This window comes from Cololabis saira, chromosome 4, assembly GCF_033807715.1.
Source record: "Cololabis saira isolate AMF1-May2022 chromosome 4, fColSai1.1, whole genome shotgun sequence".
In the NCBI taxonomy this organism is placed as follows: domain Eukaryota; kingdom Metazoa; phylum Chordata; class Actinopteri; order Beloniformes; family Belonidae; genus Cololabis; species Cololabis saira.
Genome location: NC_084590.1, coordinates 19735016 through 19757857, shown reverse-complemented (window position 1 = coordinate 19757857; position 22842 = coordinate 19735016). Strand labels below are relative to the sequence as shown.

Genomic DNA, 22842 nt, shown 5'->3' with positions numbered 1-22842 from the left:
CATAAAAGAAATGATGCACATGTTTTTTTTCTGTATTTTATTTATAATTTTTTTTTGTATTGCAGAAGTTCAAAAAATGTCCGTCCTGAACAAGGTAATGCTGATGCAGGAGGCTGAATGCTGCCTGCGGAGCATTAAACCCCGCAGCTGCAGACGCTGACCAGATCAACTGGCTCTACAGTCTTAGACATGAATCCCCCTCCAGGGGTCAGATGAGGGTCTGCCGTCCTGAACTGCCGAGCCCCAGGATCTCCTGGGCAGCCAGACGAGTGGATGTGTCACTCAAGCTGGATTGAAATCACTTTAATGTTTTGGTTGGTGATTGAAAAAGAAAAAGGGTCGCGCTATTGTTGAATCAAACTGAATCGTGATAAACTAATCCAGTGATCCAACCTGATATAGCTGAAGAACGATAACCGAAGTATGGACCCCACATAAAACAAGCTATTTCACAAGTTATCCACGACACCTATGCTGAAAGAATGATAAAAGTCCCACTTTTTTTCTTCTTCTTCCTTATTTCAGTCAGGTTCTTTTGATTCATAGTTGAAATGTAGCACAATCAGTGCATCCACTTTCTAAGACATTGTAAAATATAAAGCTAAACTTATCAATGACAGAACCTCTGCTTGTCTGCTAAACAGTTTCTTTGATTTGAATAAAACAATTTTAATTTAATGCATAAGTTTTTTTCCCCCCATTCAGAGCCAGGAAGCATTTTGTCAAAGAATAATCTGTCCATCAGTATTTACTTGCTGGCTTTCATTGAAAGAGCACGAAGCACGTCGGACATCTTATCAAAGACCGACACCAGACTGTTTTTCAGTCTGAAGCATACTGTGTGGTAATAACCGCCTATGAATTTCCAGGCCACACATGATGAAGACAAAAACCAACAGACCTGAAGAGTCTGAGAAGAAGTAGAGAGATGGTGATGCTGTCGGTAGCACATAACTGCAGCACGCAGGGGTGCCGGCCACGCACACAAACTCCAGGTAGTGACAGTATATGTAGTGTGAGGATGTGCAATTGTGGATTTCCGTCAGCTCTAGCCTCCATACCTTTGTCTTTTTAAAAAAATATCAACAAAATGGAAAAAAAAAAATAAAAATAAGAAAAAAATTTGACGAATCATGGGTCATAGGTTCATTCGTAGATGCTCAGGGCGCTTAGCTACCACGGGGTAGGCTTGCTGCTTCATCTGAGCCGTGTTAACCCCGGCAGGCCGGCGGATGGGGAGAGGGGCCGAGGCCTCGGAGCTGCACGAGATGTCCATCTGCTCAGGGGTGGACAGCTCCATGGCCTGGTCCTGAGGACAATGGAGGACACTTTGTCCTCCACCGGGGAGGAGGGGGTTGCGGGACCAGCCCGGGCTGAGGAGACGGAGGAGAGAAAGAAATGGAGGTGGTGGACTATGAATGTGGTTCATAGTTGTTTGTGCAGTATCTGCTGCACGTCGGCTAACGTACCTGAGAAGCATCCTCGGGCTGCCCATGATCCGTCGAGGGGAGCGGATCTTTGGCTCATATGAGAACTTCTCTTTGATGTTGTCCAGGACTGATGGAGCGACATATGTGAAACCCTAAACAGAAAAAAAACGAATTTAGTTTGAAGTGCAGTGTCACACTTGAGGCGCCAGCTGAAGGCTGAACTAATGTGACACGGGAGCAACTTTGTAGTTATGCAGTCAAAGTCATAAATCTCAATAAAGCTAGTGAAAGTGATCTAAATGAAACAACCTTTGGGGAAATATATCTCAACTGTAAGCTGTTTTATTACTGAAACATGTAGGGTAATTTTGGCAGCATTTAGAATGAAAATTGCTACATAAGCTCTTTATCAAAGCACAATGAATGTGAAATAAAGCTGCATATTACCAGAAAGGCTTGATTGGCACTCTCACTGAGGGTTGAGTCGTCTGGGCTGTCGACTGGTGTCTGACTAGTGAACTTGGAGTCAAACTGACTCACGTCGTCTGCCGATTGCTGCAAAATTGACAGGAGACACAGATATAGGGTATAACACAAGTAGATGTACGAGCTGTAACGATAAGGAGCAGGCAGCCCGAAACACGAGAAAGACGTCAGTTGCATTCCTGAAATCTGAACTTAGGCTACTAAAAAAGCACCATTTGTAAACATTTATCAAATTTCTCACCAAATTCTACAGGAAGTAATGTCTTATTCAGTAGTGCTTGTAGCCCGCTGCTGGTTTTACTCACCAATATAGGCTTGAAGGGAGGCTCTACTTTCCGAGCCAGTAGTTCCTCCCAGTTAATTTGTCGAAAGAAAGGATGAGCCTACAGAGGAACAAATGCAGAACATGCTCCCATGGTCAGTTCCATCATGATACAAAAGCAAGTGTCGATTCAGGTAAGTCTCAGTAAGTTTTTTTTTTTTACCCCTGAGTCTGCAGTATTTAATCATCTAAACATGTTAACTGAAATGTCAGAGGTACTTTTAAGTATCTGCAGCTAAAAAGACAAATTACACTAATGTCACTCTTTAAAATGCTCTGCAGAGTTGTTCGTCCTCCTGCATGCTCTCACCTGCACTTCTGTGGCGTCTCCTGCTCCCGCTCCCAACCGTGATGAAGCATTTCTCTTCAGCAACTGAACAACCAAGAGTCACGTTCAGAAAGTCAGTGATGGAAAATACAAAAACCCCCATGTCAAAAAAGCAGCAAAGAACTTCAGTCTTTAAACACCTGCAGTGCAAAGCATTGTAAAAAGATTCGGGAGAAATCTGATTGTGATTGGCCAGGTGATTAAAAACATGCCCTGGATGAATGATGACCTTGGAGATCACATTACTTCCTGAAACCATGATCAATACTGAAACAAAGACCTCAGGAGAACCTCAAGGACTCAACACAGTTCACAGTTTTATCAAGAAATTTAATCTGAACCTGTATGACTCAAGGATTAAACCTTAAATGAACTCAAGACAGACAGTGGACATCTGTTCTGAAATCAGACAGGGCCCTGATTAAAGCGGCTTTTGGGAAAAACACTTCCTTTCAACTTGTATCTGTTCAATAAAGCCTCAAACCTATTTATACATGACAGATTGTAGTTTTGCACTCATTAAAAAATATTGCCAATTTTTCATGGGAAATAACATTCAGCATGGATTATCACATCTAGCAAGTTAAGTTCTTAAGAAGAAACACACACACACAAAAAGAGGAAAACTAGTAAAGACCCGTTTCAGGAGATCTCTTGCTTCTTGTGTGAGGTACGGCGGGAGGCTGAGCTTGCACTTCAGGATCTTGTCAATAGTTTTTTTCCGATTCTCACCGGTGAAAGGTGGCTACAAATAGAGGAGACAGACTGTGGTCACACCAACGTGTCAAATTTTGATTCACATTTTATAACAATCATTTCACAAGAGGCCTTGTAAGGGTGTGAACTGGAACTGACCGCTCCCGTGAGCATGTCGTACATCAGAGCGCCCAAACTCCACCAGTCCACCGCTCTGTTGTGCCCGCTTCTCATCAAGATCTCTGGAGCCCTGAGAAAAAACCCAACAAAGGCAGCATTTTTGGAAGATGAAGTAATACTAAGTAATGAGCATTCTTTTCCTCTTGGGGGTGGGGATGTTACTTACATGTATTCAATGGTACCGCAGAAAGTGTGTGTAACCGTCCCATCATGAATGGATTCTTTACACAGACCGAAGTCTGTCAATTTCACATGACCTGAAATGAAAAAACAAGAAAAAACAACATTTAGATGCATACATTTACAATGATGGCCACACCTCCTGGTGAATATGTATTAATTCCCAATAAAGTCTAAGTAAAAATTAAAACACTATGATGAAGTGGCTTGTGCACGCTCACCTTGGCTGTTGAGCATGATGTTCTCAGGTTTGAGGTCTCTGTAGATGATGCCCTTCTGGTGCAGGTGACCCAGCGCCATGGAGATCTCTGCCAGGTAAAAGCTAAACAAAAGAAAAATAAAAAATAAAAAATAGAAGCCCTTTCACTAAATACAATCAGCTTCTTGCCAAGAGATACCATCGTATGTCAAAATAAGGATAAAACAGTGATTTTTATTGAATGTTAATCTTAACTCTGCTACTTTTGAGCTGCCCTGGGATGTTTACCATCAGTTCCACTAAAACCAATGACAGTTTAGTATTTGCCTGGATAATTTCTAGTCAGATGAAGTCGACAGTCGGCTTTGACATCACACTAATATAAAAAGGGACCAAACGGAGCTCACCAGGCGGTGTCCTCCATGAAGATGCCCTCCCTCTCCAGCTGCATGAAGAGCTCTCCTCCTGCACAGGTGAACATAAGTTTATCATCTCAACACAAGTGACAAGATACACTGTCTTTTTTGTGTTTAAGACAGGAAAAAAAACATGTGTCAAACAAACAAACAAAAATTCTTCCAATATAAATCAAACCATTAATACACAGTTCATCAACTGTCTGCTTTTTGAGGCAACGGGAGAGGGAAACACTTCCAATATACAGCTAAGCCACGCTTTCCTCTGATGCTTTGTCGGCGTGCATTACAGAGAGTGAATAAAAGTTTGAGGACTTTATACAACAGAGACACACTGTTTGTATTTCCCCTCTGCCTGAAACACTTCACTTATTAGCTCCTGTCTCTTTAAGGCGAGACAAAGGGATGTTTGTGATTTCTAACTCAGCGCTTCCCTCTACAGGCTGGGAGGTTGACTTGCTTTTATTACACCGTTCAAGGTTTGCTTTTGTTCAGTCTCTTACTCAGCAACTCTCTCTCCAGCTCTACGTTTTAGTCACTACTGCCATGACAGCTAGTTTCATTGAGCTGATCTGTTGTCACTAGGGGTGGTTGGGGCAGTTTTTGCTCACATGGGGGGGTATGAGACCTTAAGAGCTAGACAACGCTTCCTGAAAATAATCAAATATTCCTTCAAATGAAAAAAAATAATTATATTGAAAAAAAAGTCTTTGCATCACCTCAGTAGCCCACATTTACTCTGACTAATCAGCTGTAAAGTCAAGAACGGCAGAGTTCAAATACAGTATAACGCAGATGTAGGTGATGGTGGCATCATTCAGGAGGAAGAACTAGAACTCCAAACAAGGTGTTTAAAAAAACCCCAGTGACAGCAATGTCTTCTGTGGGGGAGAATAACTGTTTCTGTTGTAACTCTAAAGACATTTTGCAAGCACCAAAAATTACCCAACACCCAGAAGGACAAAGAAAAACCCTAAATTTCATAATTCGTCATCTTTATTGGTCCAGTTGCCGCGTTTCCCCACTGCCCTGCATGTTTAGACGCTTCCTGGCTCTGACACACCTGTCTCACATTAATAAAGCACCTCAACAGCTGCTCATCAACAGTCGGCAGGCTGTAATTAAGCCACTGATTTGAGCCAGGTGTGTCAGAGCAGAGAAAGAGCAGCACCCCCGAGGAACCGGGTTGGGAAACACTGCTGGATCTAGGTACAGTTTTCCTTTATTGCACTGACCGCTCAGGTACTCCAGGATGAGGTACAGCTTTCCTCCTGTCTGGAAGGCATAGATGAGATCAACTATGAAGGGATGCTTCACTTCCTCCAGGATGTTCCTCTCAGCCTTGGTATGAGCCGTATCCTTTGCATTGCGAACGATCATAGCCTGATGACCCCAGCACCCCCCGGAAAAAAGAAATCAGCATTAAGGCAGGAGCACACACAATCACATCATGATCTGCTCACCAGAAGATTAGAGAAAATGAAAGTCCTTAGCTGTACAACATCTGAGACATAGACGGTGAACTGAGCAGCAATTAATACATTTAGTTTACCAAGTCAGATTTAATATTGTTTAAACGGCACAAATGTTTCTATCAAAAACTAGACTTTAAGGCACAACGCCATTACATTTCTGAGGGTAAAACAACAGACTCGGCACTGCTGTTTTTTTCTGGCACAGCCAGAGTATTCAGTTTATCCAGTTTTCCCAAACTCTCCCTGCTGTCACTCTCACTTCTGTTTACTAAACCCTTGTGTTAGACAGCTCAAGTGCAGCGTGTCAGCAACAATGTTGTCCCAGGAAGCGTTTAGAGCTGCAGCAGGCTCGTGGGGATTTAAACACGTCCTCTCAATGTTCTCATCTGCCCTATTTGCAAAACACGCTTGTGTTATGTATACACAATTAAGCACAGAGCCACGAATCACTTCAGAGTAATAAACCATTTTATGATACTGAATTATTAACAACGAAGAACAATTCACTATCTATTCAGCAGTTTGATGATCATGTTTTAAAGCACCAAGAACCCGACTCACAAATGTTGAGTAAGAAAAAAACTAAATGACCAAGTTGTGATGGCGGCAGGAATTTATTACCTGTTGAACAACGAAAGCAGATTGATGCCACGTCTGAGGAAGCACGTGACTAATCTAAGTTTCACCATTTATTCCAATCATATCAACAAAAACTGTTGTGTTGGAAATCTATCTGAACTCTGTGTGGTTCATAATCTCTAAACATCATCTGTACTTCTGTCTTGGGCTGCACCGACTTGACCACCCTGTGACCGGTCCTGGTGCACGTCTCCGAACACAGACAGAAGTGGATAAAAATGGCTCCAGCAGGGCCAGCGCTTCAAATAACATCAGAATCGATACGTCTTTACCTCCATCTATAAGAAACCCACGTAACACTATACTCCTGCCCACTTCAACTGTAATCAGATTACTTAAACATGTGATACATATAAGATGATAGGGTGAAACTTCTCAGAAATGGATGCAATCAAATTTTTTTTTAATAAAAGCAAGACTATGAAATAAATGACCATATCTACGGAAGAAAAATCCCACAACGAGACATCTCTAAGAACTCATACTTAAATTTAATAACCACTTAAAATAACAAAATTGTTATTGGAAAGCTACAACAAATGAATAATAAGACATCTATTATTACGCGTTCTCAAAAAGACACTACCTTCAATTATTTCACTGGACTGAAAAGTGCAGTGCAAACTTTTCAAGCCACAAAATCCAGCAAAGCGCAGCAATGAGACGTAAATAATTTCATCCATCCACCCGCCACTAACAAAACTTTAATCCATTATGACCTGAAGCCAGAAATATCTGCAGTCACCTGCACATGCTGTATTAACCTTTTAAGAGACATCTTTTGTTCATTGAGAATGATCTCAGCCCCAACTGAGTGATGACTTTAGTTTGAAATGTTCTCTCTCAAAGAACATCTTAAAACAGAAATGTGGAACGATGCCATGAAACTTAAACTTATTAGAAATTAATCATTCATGTCTACTCTGCTATCAGTATTACTAAGAAAGATGTATATGACATGTGGAGGTTAAACTTTCAAGCAAACCACCCGCTACTTCCTACCAGAACCAGAACACCCTATTCTTTCGTGCTCTGTTGAAGACGCCACTCAGACATCAGCACATTTGTTGATACGGCCAGAAAAAAAAGAAAAGCGATTAGTATACATTGTTCTCAAGATTTATATGCGCGCTACCACATAAGTTACAAACTACGTGTTATTGAGCGTTTACATCTTGAAGTGGGACAACAGCAATAACAGCCCCGGATTTTCTTTCAGCAGTGACGGGTCGCAAGAACATGTAATATTTTTTTTTTTAAAGAATCTAAATACAAAAAAGTTCTTACTCCAACACAGTCGCAAGAAAAGGTTGTTATGTGAAATTAAATTGCAAATAGCAATTAGCTTTGGGGAATATTTATCCGTTATGTCTCCGCATGCTGGGGGCACCTGACGGGTTAGAACTGATGTGAAACTCACCTAAATCCTGCAGGAAGGATAATTTCCACACTTAAAATACTTCATAGTAACAGTGATACAGGTGTTACAGGATTCTTGGGGCAAGTCAGGACTTATTTTACATCTGGAGATGCTCTATGAGCAATGAGCCCCAGTCTCTAACAGAGCTCTGCTGCTCACACTATAAGCTTAACAAGTGAAACAAACAACTGCAGGTCTTTATCATGTTACTTAGGTCATATTAGCTAATGAAGCAGAAGCAGCATCAATATCAAGCTGACTCTAGTGGCCTGGGGAAGAGCGTTTTGAGTTACAAGGCTGCAGCAGTGCAGATAACAATCTACCAACTAGCAGTGAAATCTTACCCCACCACCGGCTTCAGGGACGCCCAATGTTCACAGACAAGAGGACCAGAATGTTTATTTGTACAAACAAGCATGTAATGCGCTTATTATACAAACTGACACTAGCTGAAGATCTCTGCGACTTATCAATAAGGTTATTACACAGGTAGGAGAGAAGAAAAAAAAAGTACCTTTTTTAAAACTTTCATGGCAAATATTTTGCCTGATGCAGCTCCAACAACTTTTCGAACTTGGAAAACCTACAAAAGAAGAAAAATGATTATGTGACTGTTGATACCTGGTTATATTACGTATTCTGGGTTATCCGATATCAAGTGGACGGCTCTGAGTATACGTGTTAACACTTGGCATTAAAATTGACCTATACAAGTCGTCTATGACGGATTGTCAGTCACCTGCTCCACATTCAAACAAAACCAAATCAAAAATACATTCAGACACCTAAAATCTATTATACAATTGATCTTTTCCAGAGATCTATAGTTTTTTCTTTAAGTAAACATTTCAATAGTGTGGTGCTGCAACAGAAGCATTGGAAAAGTAAGAGGAGCAGAGGACGCTGATCTGTACGATGCAGAAATCAGCATCGGTAGGTACACTTTTACTAAGGACAGGCAAAATGAAACGTTTAAACTATCAGCACTTTTCACTCTAAACCACTCTTCAAAAGGAAAAGCAGCTAAACATATGCTCACAATAAACAATATCTTTACTGCCCGTGGGCTGTGTAAACCAAGTAATGCACAACATATTTGTGTTAACTTTGCAATGTGAGGGGGCTGGTCTGTGACAGTAACACAGCCATGCTCTTTGTGTTAACCAGATCAACAAAGCAGTCACTTCCCTCAGAGACAACGGACAACTGTGGATAATAGGATCTTTCTGAGGCCTCTCTCTCTCGAGTAGAAGGCACTTTATTTTTTAGAAGAGCAGGTTGTTTGAATTAGGAGGTGTGAAGAAATTAAAGTCATTACAACAGATGACAAATATGGGGCTGTGATGAACGCAGCAGTAAATACAAAACATCTACTGATGTTTATGTCATAACAGCTGCAGAGAAATCTTTTCAACCTTAACTTGATAGTCAAGAACTGCACGTAGCTCTGACACCGTCCCATATAACTGTACCACTTTAATCTCTGATCAAAGCCATGTAAAATTAATTTCATTGACAGAACACTATCTGGTGTATATCACACTCTTCATATAAAAATAAGCTGACACTCTAACATTGTGCACCTCTGCTTTACAGACTGAGATGTTGCAGAGTGGAATGAACTTGACAGCAAAGCAAGCGGTGCATCCGAAATGCCATACTAAACAGTATATACTAAAAAGTATACTTAAATTCGGCACACTTTTGAGTAAATATCAGTAGTGTGCATTAATTCGGACGTACTATTAAGAGCGCACACGTCTCTTCCTGCCGTTGGGAGGAAGTGACGTGTCACAGCAGTGTAGCAGCATTATAGATTACATTATATAATATTATTATATACGGATATTATAATAATATAATATTATATAATAATATTATACTTATGACATATACGTATCACTTAGCAACCAAACACTGCTGCATTGCGGGAAGTTTCTGCTTAGCTAGTGTCCATCAATCCACACTAATAAAATTCTCCGGAATGAGTATGGATAGTACATACTATTGAGTACGTTCTAATGTTTCGGACGCAAAAAATCTTGCATACTCATTTTGCATACTCATTAGGGTGGAAGTATGCAATTTCGGACACGGCCAAGGTTTAATACATAAACATGCCATATTCTGCATCACCAACTGAATTCATGGTTGCTATGGTAACACGGTCCATGGTATAAATTTAGTTTTTCTATAATTTCAAAGCTTCTTTGGAAGAAAAATGTAGAATTCAGCAGGTTTGGTTACATAAATTGATATTTTATATAGCAAGTAGTTAGAGTTGATTTTAAGTTTAACCTAAAATCCAACTACTGAACTGATTATTGCTCAGAGGACGTCATTGAATCAGCACTATGTTATGATAACAAGTTGCCGATAAAATCTCAACATTTGATTCATGTCTACATGCCCTCAGCGCCTGAATATTAATACTAGATCAGTCAAGAGCTCTCAGTCCAGCTCCTGTTTCAGGCATCAGCATAAATTTATACCATGTTTCCATGTTATGTTTATAGCTGGAAAGGAAAATCTGAAATGATTTAGATAAAACGTTCTGAAACCATGAACACAAACTGCTCCGGAGAGGCTTGTGTGTTAAAGTCCACGTTAACCATGGCAATCTGGCCAAGGTAAAATGAGAGTTAGCACACCTCTCAGGTGTAAGGAGTAGAAATATGCCTGGCTTGGCTCCAAACATTAGAGCCAAGGTCCATAAAAAGACATCTCCAAGGACAGTCCAGGCAGATCTGAGCTCTGCTGCTGCGCTCACATCTGCTTTCTTCACTACCGCTGCAATAAGCAACATAAGAGACCAGGAGGAGGTTTTCTGTGAATGATGCATCCTGTTGGTACACTTATTTTTACTGGATGCATTATTTGTGGAAACTGGAAGTTGCTGGATGTTTCATCGGGGAAGGAAGTGGTCCGGGACACATTAGCATTCACACTGTTGTGAGAGGGCTGCCAGAACAACTCTAAATATGACGTAAGAAACTGGATTTGAATACATCCCCAATGCATTCACGCTGGTGTCCCCTGAGATGCATGTTAGCACCAGGTCTGAACAGGTCCATGCATGTTCAGAATAACCGGACAGGCTGGAAGAAATGCAAGTCGACTTCATGTTTTAGAGTAAAAAATACACTGTGTGTGCATGCCGGAAAGAGTGCTTGGTCAGTACGCTTCATACCTTTCCATAACCTCCCTTCCCCAGAACCCGCAGCAGCTCAAAGCACTCGGGCCTGATGTTCTCCGTCCCCTGATTCACGATGTCGTCAGAGATCTCGATCTTCTCACAGTCGTCCATGTTGCTGCCGGAACATATGTTTGTGGTAAAATGCTCTTCTTTGTATCTTACATTAGATATAAAAAAAATTCAAACAATATAGCAGACATTAAAATACTTACAACTCAAACCCACTGCACTGATCCATGATATCATTGATTTGAGCCTGGAAGGAAAAGTAGAATTCAGATCAAAGTAAAATTAAATAAACCGTTTACATAAATCTTTAAAATTATTGTCATAAGCAAAAAAAAAAAAAAAAAGTATCACAATATATTAATTATTTGATAATAATACTATTCTATTAGTATTCAACGGTAGTGCTATTTATAAAAACAATTTCACTCTATGTTGAAGTTTTGGAGCTAATCTCTGCTGGATATCACTACAAAATTATTTTTGGACTTTTGCTCTATCACAACTGAATAATCAGGAGTTAAAATTGTATTTGTCTCAAAACCTCCAGTGAGAAAAAAGTGGTTACTTGCAGGACATGCTGTGGTACAATATATTAAAGCCAAATCCACCTGTTCATGAGGATGCTCATCTCCAGGTGTAAGAGCAGCTGACAAACAAGGGCATCTGTGATGTAAAGCTTTACAAGTAACTAAATATATTTAGCCCTCAAGTAGTTTATGTTCATGAAAAGTAATAGTAGGGTTGTGTTATAACAAATTACATGTCATAGGGTGAATGAAATAGGATTATGAAAAAAATAAGTGAAAGTAGCTTAGATTCATTAAAAATTGTGTTACTAAGTTGTAGTTACCTTAAGAATTGCAAAATGCATTTTATTGGCACTGAGAAATGTAGTCACTTCATTTGTTTGGACACTTAAAGCAATGTTTTCAATAGTTGACCTTAAATTAATCCAAAGGTATTAGGATTATACTGTATTACATTTGTTTTTTTTTGTAATCCAATTATTTCCGCTAATAACCACAAAACTCACAATGTAATATTTAATCAGTATCAAGCAACATTTCAAAGTAATCCGACTCAGCTCTGCGAGCGTGTGTGCCGATAACAGCTACACATACTTCTCTATTATAATGAAGTAGGCGTGACTTGTGCATAAAGAAACAAACATTATATTCACTGGAGTTATGTTGCAATGCTGCTTTTTATATCTCCGTATAAACGGAAGCAAACGTGCAACTGGTCCTCAGGGGTGGAAAGTAACAAATTACATTTACTCACGTTACTGTAATTGAGTACTTTTTATGAGTAATTTGTAATTTTCTAAGTAGTTTTTGAAATATGTAATTTTTACTTTTACTCGAGTACATTTTGACCCAAGTATTTTACTTTGCTACATTTGAACCCCCTCACGTTACTGAGTACAAAATTTATGGTGAAAATCTTGTGGGCATTTTATTTTGGTTTATTGTGAATAGCAGGATCCTGCGGGCATTGGGCACTTTATTTTGTGTTTGAATACTTGAATACTACTAAAAGGATCATGTTACTGAGCTCAGCTGAGCTTTTACAAGTGTGGATGTGAACTTTAATATGCCTCAAAGTTAATTAAAACAACTTGTGCTGGATTTGATTCGTGACTCATCCTTTTTTTGCATTAAATAACTGAAAGTAACTTTTACTCAAATCACATTTTAAATGAAGTACTTTTGTACTTTTACTCGAGTAAATTTTTAGATGAGTACTTTTACTTTGAGTAGGATTTAAGCAAAGTAAAGATACTTTTACTCAATTACAATTTTTCGTTACACCGACGCAGAGCCTACGCCGTAGGCTCTGCGTCGGTGTAACGCGGGACCATAAATCAGGCTTAAGGGCAGTGGCGCCACCAGGGGGTGGCCCCCCCTACAAATTTGCTGGCCACCCCAATGGCCTCAATAAAAAAAAAACACTTGCCGGTCACATAAATTCTATCGTCAGTTATGCATTTCATCCCAAATCATTTGGGCAAAATGCATATCAGTAGGCGTTTAAGTATTTCTGAGCCTAATAATTAGTGATGCACCGATTGTTCGGTAACCGAAATTGTTCGGCCGAAAATGGCAAAAAAACACTTTCGGTGTTCGGTGGAATAAGTGGGGAAAAAAAACGAACAATTAATAACGGCGTTGTAAAATAAGGAAATAGACTGGCCGCTCCGTCCCGTAACGTTGCGCACTACATAAATCGTTGGCCAACCAAAAACTAACCCCATAAGAATTTTACCTAACATTCACCAGGAGGTGGAACCAAAACAACATAATGCTGGGAAATTTTAAAAAAAATGTTCAGTTTTTATGTTCAATAAATATTTTCTACCTTGTAATTTTGTAAAAGATTTTTTTCTTTGAAAAGCATGCCTAAATCAAATGTATTTGATTCATGCAATGGTGAAAAAAATTGGGAAAATAAATGAAAAACTGCTGAAGAACCATGTTCGGTATTGTTCAGTATTCGGCCAAGTGTTTATTATTATTTTCGGTTTCGGTCACAAATTTTCATTTCGGTGCATCACTACTAATAATAAAAAAATAAATAAAAAGAAAAGAATATATATATATAAAAATGTAAATAAATGTTTTATATATATATATATATATATATATATATATATATATATATATATATATATATATGATGTATATTAAAAAGGCATATATATGCCTTAGGTTTTTACCAACATGGTATTAACTATTAATACATATGCAGACAAGTTAGAAAGCTGGGGTTAATGTCATCAGCCTCCAGTCCCATACCGGGTCAGGGAGGCCCGACAGGTGCTGCAGCTGCCGGGAGCAGCAGGCCCAGCGGAGGCTGCTGGCAGCCCCCAGCTACCGGGCTACTACCGGGCTACCTTCACATTCACGCTCAAACACCGCCACGTCCGTACCTCCTCATTCTCGTCATCGGAAACATTTTCCTCTGGCTGGTCCAAATCAATGTCAAACACTCCAGCCATGGCAACGCGCTGCTCGGGTAGTTGTGTGACAGAGAACAGCCAGCGTCGCCACCTCATGGACTCGCACACACCGCCGCCATGACCGGCTCCACCGCGAGCATGCGCAGTGAGCGCAGGGGGCGGTGCCCTGCTCCATTGTCTGATAAACACTCGCAAACTACACTACTACAGTCAGTACTCGAGTTGAGGGGGGATGAGGGGCAGGGGCGTCAATTGGGTATGGCAAGGTACAGCAGCCGCCACACCTTAGCTTCATGGGAAAATGTAAATGTTTGTTTTTTTAAATACATTTATGGAATTACTCTGTCTATTTGTATTGATTATTCTATTACTTAATACATATAGAATAACTACAAATGCAAATCAGAACAACATGATCGATTTCACTAGTTATTATACACTGCAAAAACTCAAAATCTTAACAAGAATATTTGTCTTATTTCTAGTTAAAATGTCAAATTTTTAGTAAAAAAAAATCTCATTACATTTAAGACAAGACTCAAAAACAACCATTTTCACCTGTTTCAAGTAGATTTTCACTTAAAATAAGTGGAAAAATCTGCCAGTGGAAAAGATTAATCTTGGCAGATTTTTCTACTTATTTCAAGTGAAAATTTACTTGAAACAGGTGAAAATGGTCAAATAACAAGTTATTTTTCTGGTGATGACTCTTGTTTTACGTGTAATGAGATTTTTTGACTAAAAATGAGACATTTTAACTAGAAATAAGACAAATATTCCTGGTAAGATTTTGAGTTTTTGCAGTGAGCGAGACTGCATTTGAAAAAGTTCCAATTTTCTTGACCACACAGTACAGATAAACTACAGTATTTGCTGAACGTGTTGATTGATACTATAGTTAAGTTCTGTGACTTGTAACCTTGCCATACCTTAGCTTCCACTGAATTGACGCCACTGATGAGGGGGGATGGCATCCCCCCTGAAATAAAAACGGTCCAAATCATCCCCCCTGTAAAACTGCCATCCCCCCTGTCCATCCCTTATGTCATTTCATCAATGAATGTGGTTTTACTGCTATTTCAACATTTAGAGTCATCACCAGAAAAATAACACCAGAAAAATAACTTGTTTGACAATTTTCACCTGTTTCAAGTACATTTTCACTTGAAATAAGTAGGAAAATCTGCCAGTGGGACAAGATTTATCTTCTCATTACAGGCAAAAAAATCTTGTTCCACTGGCAGATTTTTCTACTTATTTTAAGTGAAAATCTACTTGAAACAGGTGAAAATTGTTGTTTTTTTCCAGTGATGAGTCTTGTTTTAAGTGTAATGAGATTTTTTTACTAAATGAGACATTTTAACTAGAAATAAGACAAATATTCTTGTTAAGATTTTGAGTTTTTGCAGTGATCCATTTTACTTATCCTGTGAAGGACAGAGGCATATTGATAAGTTCAGAAAACTGCCCAGTGGATATTTAAAGCTTACAGAAGGCTGCATTTAACTGCTGCTATGTCATTCCTGCAGTATTTCTGCAGGTGTTTTGGTCACTGCTATTATTTGTAATATATTATATTATTTGTAATCAGCACAAATTATCTGTCCCCATATGATAAAATCCACCATCCCCCCTGATTTTTTTTTACAACTCGAGTACTGACTACAGTACTACAGTATTAGTATATAGTATTTATAAGAGAAGACCTGTGAAATCCATAAAGTGTTAAATAGTTTTTCTTTCTGTTGTTGTTCTACTCCTTTAACCATGAAATTCAAAACAATTAGAGTAAGTCAAGAAAAAATACATATAATTTAAGCGATGTGAAAAAAAAGATTTATCCTCAGTGAAAAAGTTGCAGAAAAAATAAGGTTAATATACTCATCAATATATATATATATATATATATATATATATATATATATATATATATATATATATATATATATATATATATATATATATATATATATATATATATATATATATACATACTGATGAGTTTTTCATAATCCAGTTGTTTACACCTGATGACATGTAATTTGTTATAACACAACTCTACAATTACTTTTGCAATGAGTTTTCATGAACATAAACATAAAATATATATACATATATATATATATATATATGTGTGTGTGTGTGTGTGTGTGTATTTTTTTATCTATTTAATTTAATAGATTTTTATTTTATTTTTTATTTTTATTTTATTAAAATGAATAAAATTATTACAATTCTATTTTATTTATTAAAATAAATAAAATACATTATTATTTTATTTTTATTTTTTATTTTTATTTTTTATATTTTATTTTTATTTGTTATTTTATTATTGTTTTTATAATTTTTATGTTTTATTTATTATATATTTATGTATTTATTATATATTTATGATTTATTTTTATGATTTATTTATTTATGATTTTTTAATCTATTTTATTTTTTCATATTTTATGTTATAATCCCCATTATAATCCCTCTTTAGGGATTGCTAACATTTTGGGGATTGATTAAAAGTTTTATTTTGAAAACAAAAACAATCGCTTTATAACCCGGAAATGTCGTTTCTGACGTCACGTGGCGGCAGCAGCAGCGCTGTGTTGAAAACCAACAGCAGTATGAGGGAAGAACTAATGGTCAGGTGTGCTGTTGCGGTATGACCGTTATCGACCAGACATGTCCATCGTCACCGTCCAGCTCGGCCAGTGCGGTAACCAGGTGGGCCAGGAGTTGTTTGACACCCTGTGCAGCGATGCTGAGGCGGGACAGGGGAAAGCCTACAGCGCAGCCAGCTGGGAGCGCTTCTTCCACCAAACTACACAAGGAGGTGAGGCAACTCTTCTAGCATCCAGATAGGATTGGTGTAAGTTTTCTGTGCGAGTTTCTATGGGTACTGTATTATCTATTTATGTGTGGAAATCACACATAAATAGTGTAAAATCAAGAATGTCTAAAACCCTAGCAATAGTAAATAAAACAAATTATTTTTTCTGTCAAAGAGCACAGTTTTTAATGTATAACTCACTCATTGTTCCATACATGACTTATTGTGTGGAGATATGGGGTAACACCTATAAAACAAATACAAACCCTATTTTTCTATTACAGAAAAGAGCTTTAAGGATAATTGATAGATCTGACTATTATAAACCAACAAATAATCTTTTTATTAAATATAATACCTTAAAATTCCATGATATAGTAGAGCAGAAAACTGTTTTATTTGCCTTTAAAGCCCAGCAGAAACTGCTTCCAAACTGCATTCAGGACCTGTTCCAGATAAAAGAAACCCGCTATGATCTGAGGGGGAAACTCATGTTTGAGATGATGACAGCAAGAACTAATATTAAAAAGAGATGTACATCAGTTAAGGCTAGAGACATTTGGAATAGTTGTAATAACAACCTAAAAATGTGGCGCTCTATTGTCAAGTTTAAGAAATTGTTTAATGAAAATACTGTAAATAAATATAAAACACTATAATTATAAAGTATACTATCAAAAACATTCTAGGATGTGAAACGTCAATTTTATATTTTGTCTTACTTATTTTTTTCTTCTTTATGTATTGTTTGTTTCCACTGAGTAAAAGCTAATGTCTCATATTTTTGCTGATCATCAGAAAAAAGGATAGGCAGTAGGCACTATAAGCTACGGCTTCAGCCTACACCTTTTCGGCAAAAGAAATGTTGTTTTGTTTTTTTTTCTTTCCTTTTCATCTTGTTCTGTACAAGCCGAAATAAAGATTCATAACATAACATAACATAACATCTGTTCACTAGAGCTGGAGGCCAGGGCGGTGCTGATTGACATGGAGCCCAAAGTGATCAACCACAGTATGGCCAAGGCTGCCAAAACAGGCAGGTGGAGGTATGGAGGAACTTCACACTTCAGCCAGAAGCAAGGCTCTGGAAACAACTGGGCTAATGGGTAAGGGTTGAACCAATGCAAAGGCACAATCCTAAGTTTAGACTCTCAGGAAACAAGTCCGAGGTTCAAGCTGATCGTATGCATCTTGTTTTCAACTAGGTATTGTGTGCATGGTCCTCGTCACAGAGATGTGGTGGAGGAAATGGTGAGGCGAGAGGTGGAGCGCTGTGACAGACTTGCGGGTTTCCTGGCCATGATGAGTGTTGCAGGGGGAACAGGGTCGGGAGTGGGTACTTACATCACTCAATGTCTCAGAGACACTTACCCAGCATCCTTCGTCCTCAACCACCTCACTTGGCCGTATGGGACCGGTGAGGTATGGACACTCAGCATCTGACTCCATTTTTAAAGTTGGTTGAGGAGAGTAATGTGCATTCTTATAATATTTCTTTTTTCTTTTTTTTTGTTTTTAGGTGATTGTCCAGAACTACAACTCAGTACTGACACTAGCTCATCTCTACCAACTCTCAGACGCCATCCTGGTGCATGAGAATGACACGGTGCACCGAGTCTGCAGTCAGCTGCTCAACATCAAACAAATCTCCTTCAGTGATATCAACAGGGTTATTGCTCACCAGCTGGGCAGTGTCCTGCAGCCTGCACTCACTCCCGACTCCCATGGAGTCTGCAGCAGAAATCCTATTGGTGAGAACACACACACACACACACACACACACACACACACACACACACACACACACACACACACACACACACACACACACACACCTGTATTACAATAATTAAAAACGATTCAGTGTAATTTATAGTTTTAATGACATGCGTTATATGTAATAACAAGATAAGGTCCTGGTCATAATTATAAGCAACCTTGAATTTCTGATCTCAAAATCTGAAGTTTCGTCAAAAATAAATCAGTTTTTAAGATAAGATAATCCTTTATTTCTCCCTCAATGGGGAAACTCACATTGTTCAGCAGCAGTACACTTAACACACATGCAGGGGAGGGGTAAAAAAAGTAAAAAGTTAAAAATATATATCATTATGGAATATAGACACTATATACAGTACATTGCAATGGAAATAAAGTAGTGCGAAAAGACAAAAAAGAGAAAAAACAGTGCAAAAAAGCAGGTAGTGTGTGCAGAGTGAGTGTGTGTTTTGGGTCCTGAATAGCTCATTGGGTTGAGTGGACACCATTTACTGAGGCTATTGGCCTCGTGATGCAGCACAGGTTTGAGTCCCGAAAAAAATATGTGTCAAAATATTTGAATAAAGTGTACTTTATAACTGGAATAACACAAAAATAACATTTTCTGCATTCACATGACTATTGCCCCTTCATGAAGATGAAACTAGTCCAGTTTGTTCAAGCTGGATGAATTCTACTGGTGTACAACAAACTTTAAATCTACCAAGATTATAAATTTGAGTGGTTTTTAACTCACCCTTTTCACTTTGTGCATGTGGCCTCTTAAATCACACAAGTATTGCATTAGCCACACGCTTGGCATTACCGTTATTCCGATCAGTAAACATCTGTTACACCTGTTTCGGAGGCATAAAACAGGTTTGTCTCAGGGATTCGCATTAGCATTATCCATCAGTTCTCCCCATGTCCGGCCAGTAAGAAAAGTACCCAGATTACCATGCTGAGTCTTGCAGGGGGACTGCCAATGCAAATGAGCCTTTTGGGAACAATTGGGTATATTTACATTTTGAAATGTTTATCAATGTACAATTTCCCTCTACACAAAATAAAGTGAAATGAAATGCTCCAGTCTAGGGATGGAGAACTTCGGGTGATGTGTTTGTGCCATGTGTGGCCAAAATCTTTAGTTTGAAAAGAGTCTTTGGTGAATCTCAATCTTGCTTTAGTTTTCTTGTAAAGGCAGTGGTCACTGTTCAAGAGAGCAGACTATCTTTGTGGAGTGTAGGGCTTCAAGTACTTCTATCGACGAGCATTTCAAACCGCTGTCAGTCTCTGCAGCTCCTTTAGGGTTACCGTTTTTTTTTTGTTACCTCTGTGCTTGATGGTTTTTGTCTTTTTTTTTTTTTTTTTTGTTTCTAATCTGTACTCTGAAACGTTGTCCCTAACCAGTTCAGTGATCTATTCAGTCTTCACATGCTGCAAGGAGTTCTGAGCTAATGTCTTATATCCACAGTCACACAGTATATTTCCACTCTCTTTATGATACAAGCAGAAAATACAGACATCCGCCTCTCTTAAACCTAAATAAAATGGATGATCTGTATTAATAAAAAGCTATATATATATATATATATTATTAAAAAAAACGAGGTCACAATAAATAAGTTTCGCTTGTAGACTTTTTTTTTTATGGACATTGTGTTTTTATTTTGTGGACATATATCTTAAGGCTAAAGCATTTACATTTTGTATCATCGTCTCTGACAAAATTTTCTGTTTGAGTTTTAATAAAGATAGAAAAATAAATATGGATGATAAAAACTTTGTATCGTACTGTAAATACCTTTTTTATTTCATGTGTCATGTAAATTGCACACAAGTTAGCTAAACGTAGCTAATGATGTGACTGTGAAGGTAAGGTACCAGATCACTGTTTAAGGTCTTGAAACAATGGGTACAAATGCTATGCCCACCCCACCTTGAAGGACCTTGGGACATTTTTTTAAAGATATTCTGATAATACAAAATAAGTTAAAATTTAATTATTAAAAAAAAAAAAAATAAAGATTCAGGGCTGTTTAGTAACACTGTTGAAGACTGTATCTTAGGTTAAGACATATCCTTAAAAACAAAAAAAGCACTGGGATTTTATTGTTTTTAATTGTTTTAGTTTTTAATGACGTGCAATAAGAGCTGTATTTGATGAGTACGGCACTAAAATATCACTAAAAGGCAGTTAAAGTGTAGAATACGCATATACGTGTCCTTTATCTTGTGAGATGCCACTTAGTCCCAGGTCAAACCTGGCTGTATTCAGTTTTAAATTGCACCATTTATCACATTCACACACTGTGATCTCTTATGGGGTTGTTTTCATGTCACGTCTCAGGTGAGCTGGTGAGCGCTCTGGCTTGCCACCCGGAGTACAAGCTGCTCAGCGCGTGTAGCATCCCTCAGATGGCCAGCTCCTCTGTGGCCTACAGCACGTTCAGCTGGCCGGGGCTGCTCAAACATCTGCGACAGATGCTCATCTCCAACACCAAGATGGAGGAGGGCAAGTTTAGGCAAACATTAGTGTGTGGACATAACACATTAGTTTCCATTTTTATCTTTAATGAAACAATTAGTGGTAGTTTAATGATGTTTTTTGGTCTTGCTCAGGTATAGACTGGCAGGTGAATCCACCTCCTGCCTCTGGTCCGGTACGGAGTCTCCCAGGAGGCAGTTTTAACACCTCACTGGCAAACCTGCTCATACTAAGAGGAAAAGATGTCTACCATGCAGAGACAGGTCAGGCATTTGGTTAAAATGTAATAACTGGGGAATATAAAGTCTTTTATTGAGTTGATATGAGAAATCTACAAGATTCTTGTAGGAGATGTTTATAGGGAAAAAAAAAGATTAACCAGGCAGTGATGACAGTGTCTAAAAATGTCCATGGAATGTGGTTGTGTCTATAGGAGGCTTTGAAGAGCCATCCATCTACACTTCCTGGCTCGCACCCAAAGATGCTTTCAGTTTGTGGAAATCCCCAGTTCCTTTTAACAAGTATGAAAAGTCTGCTACGCTGGTTAGTAACAGTCAGGCTCTGCTAAGACCTTTGGATGACATGGTGAGAAAAGCATGGAATATGTTTGCCTCTAGGTGAGTCAATCCTATAAATCTCTCTCTTGGGAGGGGGATGTCCAAACATTGAGATAATTGTGCAAAGCAGTTCACCATGAACATAAACCATATTTTGGGGGTAGTTCCCATATCTGAACATTGTAATTTTTTTTATTAAATGTCAGAAGCTATAATAGATTGCAAAAAAAAGTAGCTGTACATATCCTTTCCTTTTTCCTGGAGTAAACTTTTTTTTCTTTTAAAACTAATTTTGTTACAGAGCTTACGTCCATCAATATATTAAATACGGCATCTCAGAAGAGGACTTTCTCGACAGCTTCACGTCTCTTGAGCAGGTCATCTCCAGCTACCGCCAGCTGCAACGATAGCAGCAGGAGCAGCTACCGTCAACTTTTATAAGATTTTACTTGTAATTATTTTGTCTCTCTATGCATTTAAATAAAATCAATTAACAATTATTTTACTTTATTGAAGGAAAATTGTTAGGTTCAATGTTCTACCCAAGACACACAGCTGTGTTGGAGATGCATGTGGATGGTCAGCTGCTGGAACTGAAAAATAACTAATAACTATAAAATGCAAAAAAAAAAATATAAAATAACTAAATTTTAATGTTCACGATGGCTTCTCCTCAATCCCAACAGATTTGTACAAATACAACCCTTAACTTTGGCCAGTTGCTAAAAACAGAGGCTGAGTTATGGTTAAATTGTTTCAAACCATCAACATAATACATCCATTATTTAAGTAGTTAGTGATAAGTATTCATATTTTTCTTCTAAAGGCTTCATATAAATTGAATCAAATAAAAAGTGATATATTTTAATAAATATACTTGTATGCCTGCTCCTACTTGGGATCATTAGATAAAAAACCTACAGAACAATTATTTGCCATTTATTTAATTTCGAAAATGTGGAGAACATTTTTTTTATAAACTTTCCAAGGATTATTTTTTTGAAAACCATCAGCACACAAAAATTGTTAGGACACCAGCCAACTTGTTTTTGTTAATCACTTTATTCATTGATTTCACACAAGAAAACCGGGTTGACATGAAAACTGAGCATCACTAGACATGTTGCATCCACAAATGGATCAAGTAAAGTGCAGACATGGGCCAAGAGGCTCAAGTGAAAAGTTGGAGGTCCACGACTTCAGCCAGCTTACAGACTGTTGTTGCCGTGCAAATTTAACAGCCAACACCAGTCTGATAAGCTAGCCGACGGGGTGGAAGT

The 22842-nt window shown here is 38.2% G+C and overlaps 2 protein-coding genes across 3 annotated transcripts; one reads left to right on the top strand and one right to left on the bottom strand.

Annotated features, from left to right (window-relative positions):
• Positions 1-9: 9 nt before the first annotated feature.
• rps6kb1b (ribosomal protein S6 kinase b, polypeptide 1b) lies at positions 10-14068 on the bottom strand. Of its 2 annotated transcripts, XM_061719113.1 has the most exons (15): positions 13906-14068; positions 11180-11223; positions 10962-11082; positions 8286-8354; positions 5473-5620; positions 4229-4286; positions 3844-3944; positions 3609-3699; positions 3422-3512; positions 3204-3311; positions 2549-2611; positions 2222-2299; positions 1878-1985; positions 1470-1582; positions 11-1373 (listed from the first exon to the last, which is right to left on the bottom strand). In XM_061719113.1, the coding sequence occupies exons 1-15, from the start codon at positions 14029-14031 to the stop codon at positions 1139-1141; spliced, it is 1554 nt and encodes a 517-aa protein (XP_061575097.1). In that variant the 5' UTR covers positions 14032-14068; the 3' UTR covers positions 11-1138. The 2 variants fall into 2 exon arrangements, with proteins under 2 accessions (XP_061575096.1, XP_061575097.1); XM_061719112.1 differs by having other exon boundaries at positions 10-1582.
• Positions 14069-16517: 2449 nt separating this feature from the next.
• On the top strand, positions 16518-22162 carry tubd1 (tubulin, delta 1). The gene is made up of 8 exons (XM_061720267.1): positions 16518-16762; positions 17718-17865; positions 17965-18181; positions 18279-18510; positions 20868-21032; positions 21140-21268; positions 21439-21622; positions 21864-22162. Exons 1-8 carry the CDS (start codon positions 16612-16614, stop codon positions 21970-21972), a joined length of 1335 nt encoding a protein of 444 aa, XP_061576251.1. The 5' UTR covers positions 16518-16611; the 3' UTR covers positions 21973-22162.
• Positions 22163-22842: the final 680 nt, after the last annotated feature.